Raw genomic sequence first — 7,168 nt, 5'->3', positions numbered from 1 at the left:
GGCTCTCAGGCAGCCTCCCTGACGGCTTTCCCCCACCTGCCGTCTGCCACATGGGAACAGCAGCTGCCCAGCCCAGGGTGGAATGCAGGAGCCCGGCCCTGCCACCTGCTCCTGCTGGGACCCTGAGGCTGCAGTCGCTCTGGGACGAGCTTCCCCGCGTGGCAGCCCCGCTCCTCACCTCGCTCGGATCTCTCCAGCAACCCCAGCGTGGCACAGGCATCCAGCAGCCGCTCCGTTCCACACACCGAGGTGTCGATTTTGCTTGCGATGTCCTCGGCCGTCAGGATGGTTCCATCCTTTAGGACGTCAAACACCTTCAGCTTGCAGGCCGTGAACAGGACCTGCCCGTGAAAAACAGGGGCACTCAGACTCGCGAGGTGTCGGTCTGAGTGACTAAAAACCAAACTGGGTGCCATCAGGTCGACCCTGACTCAAGGCGCCCCTGTGTGTCAGAGGAGAACTGTGCTCCACGGGGTTTTCAAGGGCTGGTTTTTGGAAGTCGATTGCCAGGCCTTTCTTCTGAGGCACTTCTGGGGGGACTTGGACCTCCAACCTTTTGGTTAGCAGTCGAGCGTGTTAAGCATCTGCACCACCCAGGGACTGCAAACCAATTGTGGTTGAGTTGACTGACTCATGGTGCCCCCATGTGTGTCAGAGAAGAAGTGTGCTCCACAGGGTTTTCAGGGGCTGATTATTTGGAAGTCAATTGCCAGGCCTTTCTTCTGAGGCACTTCTGGGTAGACCTGGACCCCTGACCTTCCTGTTAGCAGTGGAGCGCGTTAACCGTTTGCACCCCCCAGAAACCCAGCCCGGGATACCTTGGACCCTTTGAAGCCCTCAATGAGACCGAGAAGTTCCGTGGGAAAGGGGGGCGGGGTCTCCACTGTGCCATTGCAGGCGGCCTCTTGCCGGTCGCCGCCTGGCTGGCCGCTGCCCTCCTCGTCACTCAGGTCCTTGAAGGTGTCGACGGACGGGATGGAGTCGTGCTTGACGCACCGTGCGGCCTCGTGGGGGGGCGGGCAGTACAGCTGGGCCAGCTTCTTGCAGAAGTGGTTCAGCGGGAAGCCCACCACGTTGAGGAAATCCCCGCTGACGTGCTCCACCAGCATGCCGCCCAGCGCCTGGATGCCGTAGCCGCCCGCCTTGTCCCTGCATTGGGGCGGGGACAGGGGGAGGGGGATGATGGCGGAGAACCGACCGCCTGGTGCGCGAGGAGAGTGTCGTGCAGACTTGAGGGTAGGACAGAATGCTACACTGTCCACCGCCGCCTGCTGGGGACCCCACGATGCCCCATCCAGGCCATCCCCAGCCTGAGCCTGGTTCCTCCTTCAGTTTAAACAGGATGAGGACAGCCCCTCCGTGGTGTACCCTTGTGGGTAACAGACATGGGGGGTGCTCGGGGTGGGCCTGGCTCCCAGGACACCCTTCTGATGTAAACAGGGCTGGCTTAGCTGCTAACCAACAGGTTGGGGGTTCCAGTCCACCCAGAGATCCCTCAGAAGAAAGGCCTGGCAATCTAGTTCTGAGAAACCACCCATTGAGAACCCTGTGGAGCACAGTTCTCAGGCGCACATGGGGTTGCCATGAGTTGGAGTTGACTCCACACCAACTGATTTGGTTTTGGCTTTTTGGTTAATGATGACTATGGAGTCCCTGGGTGGTACAAATGAGTGAAAAGCCTGGTGATCCACTTCAGAAGAATCAGCCCTTGGAAACCCTGTGGAGCACAGTTCTATCCTGACACACATGGGGGAGCCGTGAGTTGGAATCGACTTGATGGCAACTGGTTTGGTTTTAGAGTCTCTGGATGGTGCAAACGGTTAAACGCTCGACCACTAGCCAAAATGTTGGTGGTTCGAGTCTACTCAGAGGTGCCTCAAAAGAAAGGCCTGGCTATCTTTTTTCCAGTTCTACTCTGACACACATGGGGGTGCCGTGAATCAAGGTTGATTCGACAGGAACTGGATTTTAGGAGTCCCTGGGTGGCCCAAATGGTTAACGTGTTCAGCAGCTCACCAAAAGGTTAGGGGTTTGAGTCCACCCAGAGGCACCTTAGAAGAAAGGCCTGGTGTCTACTTCTGAAAAATCAGCCACTGAAAATCCTTTGGAGCACAGTTCTACTCTGACACACATGGGGGCGCCATGAGTCAGGGTCTACTCTATGGCCACTGGTTAAACCCAGCTATATGCTAAAAATGTTTTTAGCTGTATGGTGAATCAATAAAAAATAGATGTCTTTCCTGAGACTGCAGGAACCCCAGAAACCATGGCCCCCAGACTCTCTGTCAACCCAGAACTAAACTAAGAAGTTTCCTGAATATAATCAGATGCTTTGAGAGACAGAGTAGCAGGGGGGTAGGGGTCTGGGTACCATGCTTTCAGGGGACATCTAGGTCAACTGACATAACAAAGCGTATTAAGAAAATGTTCTGCATCCGATTTTAGTGAGTGGCATCTGGGGGTCTTAAAAGCTTGCAAGTGGCCATCTAAGATGCATCAATTGGTCCCAACCACTTGGAGTAAAGGAGAATGAAGAACACCAAAGACACAAGGATAGTATTAGCCCAAGAGACAGAAAGGGCCACATAAACCAGAGACTTCATCAGCCTGAGACCAGAAGAACTAGATGGTGCCCGGCTACCACCAATGACTGCCCTGACAGGGAACACAACAGAGAGTCCCTGCTGGAGCAGGAGAAAGGTGGGGTACAGAACTCAAATTCTAGCAAGAAGACCAGACTTAATGGTCTGACTGAGACTGGAGGAACCCCAGAAAGCATGGCCCCCAGACTCTCCATCAACCCAGAAATAAAACAATTTCCGAGGCCAGCTCTTCAGACAGGGATTGGACTGGACCGTGGGTCTTAAAGTGATACCCGTGAGGAGTGTGCCTCTCAGCTCAAGTAGATACAAGAGACTAAATGGGCAGCTTCTGTCCAGAGATGAGATGGGAAGGCAGAGAGGGTCAGGAGCTGGTTGAATGGACATGGGAGATCAGGGGTGGAAAGGAGGAGTGTGCTGTCACAGTATAGGGAGACCAATTAGGGTCACGTAACTATGTACAAATTTTTGTATGAGAGACAAACTTGAATTGTAAACTTTCACTTAAAGTACAAAAATAAATAGAAAAAAAAGATGTCTTTCGATAGCTGAATGGCTAAACAGACAGTGGTGCCTTCATCCAGGGAGACTATCTAGAGATATAAAGAAAGGAGCTACCAAGCCATGAAAAGATGCGGAGGAACCTCAGACGCACGTTGCCCAGTGGAAGAAGCCAGTCTGAAAGGGCTCCCCACTGTATGACTCCAAGTATAAGGCTTTCCGGGAAAAAGGCAAAACGAGAAAGACACTAAAGAGGTCAGTGGTTGACGGGTTCAGGAGGAGCGGACAGGGATGAACGGGGGTGCGTTTTTAGGGCAGTGAAACTATTCCATGGGATAGTGCTGTGGTGAACACGTGACATTATGCATTTGTCAAAAGCACAGGGCTGTACGAACCCTCGTGTAAACTATGTTGTTGTTATTTGCTGTCAAGTCGACTCTGATTCAAGGCCACCTCATGCGCCTCAAAGTAGAGCTGTACTCCACAGGACTGTCCGTGGCTGATATTCAGAAGTGGATCGCTAGGCCTTTCTTCCAAGGTGCCTCTGGGTGGACTTGAACAGTGCTTACCCATCTGTGCCATCCAGGGAGGCCAATATAGACTACTGTTAGTAGCATGTACTCCGATCTGTGGGCTTTAGTTAATGACAACGTATCAAGATTGGTTCATGCATTGTAACAAATGGACTACAGGAACGCCAGATGTTTCTAATAGGAGACGCTGTGTGCAGGGGGGGGCACAGAGAAATTGCGCATGGGGGAGCTATCTTGTACTTTCCGCAGAATCTTTCTGTAAACGTACAACTACTGTAAATAATAAAAATAGTTTAAAAAAGAGGTGCAGATTCTGTGTAGCGGCCCCCACCACAAGGGGCAATCTTCCCTCCTTCCCACGGGGCTGGGTGCAGACTTGGTTTTAAGGCATAGAGGAAGGAGGGTGAGCTGCCTTCACAGGGCGAGACAGGAAGCCTGGTGGCCCCCGCTGGACACGGGAGAGAAGCTACTAGAAGCGCCCGGGCAGCCCCGGATCCGTGAGCCAGCAGGGCTGGGGAGGGGCTGCGAGGTGGAGCCCAGCCCAGACCACTAAGCCCCCACCCACCAGAGTCACCTCCAGGCTGCCCCACCCGCTTACATCACCAGAGCTGGCATCGCCGCCCTACTGGGGCCAGCCGCCCTCTTTTCTGATCTGATCCCCATAACACTTAGCGAGCGTGAAGCTAAGAGCGGACTCTTTCTAATCTCAAAGAAAGATCTGTGATGGTGGTGGTTAGCCACTTTCGGGCTGGCCCCCAACTCATGGCGACGGGGCCAAGCCCTGCCCGGTCCTGTGCCATCCCCATGATTGGTTGCAGACCAGACCATCGTGATTCTTAGGGTCTTCTTTCACAGGCTGGTTTTCAGAACTCAATCACCAGGCCCTTCTTCCTACTCCTCAGTCTGGAAGTTCTGCTGAAACCCGTTCAGCATCGCAGCAACACACAAGCCCCCACTGACAGATAGGTGGTGGCTGTGTACGAGGTGCACTGGCTGGGAATCGAACCTGGGTCTCCCGCAGGGAAAGTGAGAATTCTACCACTGAACTACCCCGGTCCTGAAAACAATATTAAACCAGTTGTCCCCGACTCACGGCAACCCCACACACAAGGGAACGAAACACTGCCCCGTCCTGCACCATCCTCATGATCGGTGGAGGATTAGACAGCTGTGATCCGTAGGGGTTTCCCTGGCTCATTTTTGGAAGATTGCCAGGCCTTTCTTCCTAGTCTACCTTACTCTGGAAGCTCTGCTGAAGACTGTTGAGCATCACAGCCACATGCCAGCCTCCAATAACAGACGGGTGGTGGCTGCGCATGAGGTTCATTGGCCGGGAATGGAACCTGGATCTCCCGCGTGGAAGGTGAGGATTCCACCTCTGAATCACCACTGCCTACTTTAATCCCAAGGAAACATCAGAACACACGTAGACCTCGAAGCACTGTGGCCCACACGGGGGCTGAGCAGAGCGGGCAGGTGCAGACCGAGGACGCTGGCTCTGGGGCGGCCTCCCTGGTGGTCACGCGCCTGCCACTCCCTGCGCACGACGGGCGCGCGCCTCGCCAGGACTCACACGGGCTCCCCGTGCAGGACGGGCACCCGCCTCTCCAGGACTCACATGGGCTCCCCGCTGTGGATGTACTCCCATAGCAGCTCCTCAGACAGCTCCGAGAACTTGACTTTGGTTTCCTCGTGAAATTCCAAGACTTTGGTCTCCAGCCTATCGCCTGAAACGATAAAAATCCCATCCGTTGCCATCGAGTTGACTCCGCCTCATGGCGCCCCCATGTGCGTCAGAGTAGATCTACACTCCGTGGGGTTTTCAGTGGCTGATTTTTGGAAGCAGGTCACCAGGCCTTTCTTCTGAGGTGCCTCTGGACTGCCAACCTTACAGATAGCAACTGAGTGTGTTTACGGTTTGCACCACCCAGGAACTCCGTAGATATACAGACATAGAAAGCGAAAAACCAAACCCATTGCATTCGAGTCAATTCTGACTCACAGTGACCCTATAGGACAGAGTAGAACTGCCCCACAGGGTTTCCAAGGAGCAGCTGGTGGATTCCAACTGCTGACCTTTTGGTTAGCAGCCAAGCTCCTTAACCACTTTGCCACTATATAGACCATAAACAAAACCCAAACCATTGCTCTCGAGTCGATTCCAACTCATAGCGACCCTACAGGACAGAGCAGACCTGCTCCATAGGGTTTGTAAGGTGCGGCTGGTGGATTCAAACTACCAACCTTTTGGTCAGCAGGCAAGCTTTTAGCCAGTACACTACCAGGGCTCCATATAAACTATAGATACATAAATACATAGACAAAATAAAAAAAAAAAGTTGCCTTCAAGTCGACTCCAGCTCACAGTACCCCCATGTGTGTCAGAATAGAACTGCGCCCCACAGGGTTTTCAATGACAGATTTTTCAGAAGTAGGTCACCAGGCCTTTCTTCTGCGGCACCTCTGGGTAGATTGGAACCTCCAACCTTTTGGTTAGCAGCCAAGCGCATTAACTTTTCGCACCACCCAGGGACTCCTCCCGACCCACTGCCATCAAGTGGATTCTGACCCACAGCGACCCTGTAGAGCTGAGTAGAGCTGCCCCATAGGGTTTCCAAGGCTGTAAATCTTTTTGGGAACAGACTGCCACATCTTTCTCCCGCGGAGCGGCTGGTGGGTTTGAACCACCAACCTTTTGGTTAGCAGCTGAGCACTTCACCCACTGCGCAACCAGGGCTCCTTCAAGTTCCTCCAGGTGGCTTCAGAAACCATTCCTCAGGGAATCTGCACTTGTTTTAACTTTCTCACTGTGGCACACCTCAGGGTAACGTGTACGAACCCCTCTGTCTTCCAAGCAAAACTACACCACAGGGAAAACGTCCAAGAGTCGACTTAGGTGCCCATGTTCATTTTAACTTTTTCACTGTGGCAAACCTCAGGGTGACACGTATGAGCCCCTCTGAGTTCCAAGCAAACAGATACCATAGGGAAAACGTCCATGTGTCTCCCACCCCCAGAGGACGATGACGGCACCGTCTTTCTGGGGATCGTGGGGTGACCCCGGTGTCCAAGCTGATCCAGCTTTGGCAGGAAGTTAGGGCAAGTCCCGTGTGGGGGCATCGTCGTGCCCCACCCCGTGGGCCCCACACCCCCACCGCCTTTGCCATGGTTCCCATCCCCACTGGGGCCCAAAACCAAGCCAAACTCATTGCCGTCAAGTCGACCCCAGTTCATAGTGACCCCATGCAACAGGTAGAACTGCCCCATAGGGTTTTCTTGGCTGTAATCATTATGGGGACAGATTGCCAGGCCTTTCTTCCTTGGCACTGCTGGGTGGGTTCAAACCCCCAACCTTTAGGTTAGTAGTCAAATGCAAACCGTTTGCATCACCCAGGGGCCCTGGGGGGTGGGGGGACAAAGGGCCTAGTTACCTGTGCTGGAGCAGTGGACAATTGCCACACCCGTGAACACGCTGTGTTCCTTCCCGTTTAACCTGCAAGACAGACCGTGCCCTCCCGGGCTCACACGGGACCA

General features: G+C 53.7%; 1 protein-coding gene across 1 annotated transcript in view; it reads right to left on the bottom strand.

Annotated features, from left to right (window-relative positions):
• The window catches only part of ASMTL (acetylserotonin O-methyltransferase like), a 35,169-nt gene that overhangs the window by 10,465 nt on the left and 17,536 nt on the right, over nt 1-7,168 (bottom strand). Inside the window, exons 2-5 of the mRNA XM_023739484.1 lie at nt 7,066-7,127; nt 5,253-5,361; nt 819-1,149; nt 179-341 (exon numbers count right to left, since the gene is read on the bottom strand). Coding sequence (XP_023595252.1) covers nt 179-341; nt 819-1,149; nt 5,253-5,361; nt 7,066-7,127 — 665 coding nt within the window. The remainder of the gene's footprint in view (nt 1-178; nt 342-818; nt 1,150-5,252; nt 5,362-7,065; nt 7,128-7,168) is intronic.

Source organism: Trichechus manatus, unplaced genomic scaffold (genome assembly GCF_000243295.1).
Source record: "Trichechus manatus latirostris isolate Lorelei unplaced genomic scaffold, TriManLat1.0 scaffold00134, whole genome shotgun sequence".
NCBI lineage: Eukaryota > Metazoa > Chordata > Mammalia > Sirenia > Trichechidae > Trichechus > Trichechus manatus.
This window is presented reverse-complemented; position numbering and strand designations above follow the sequence as displayed.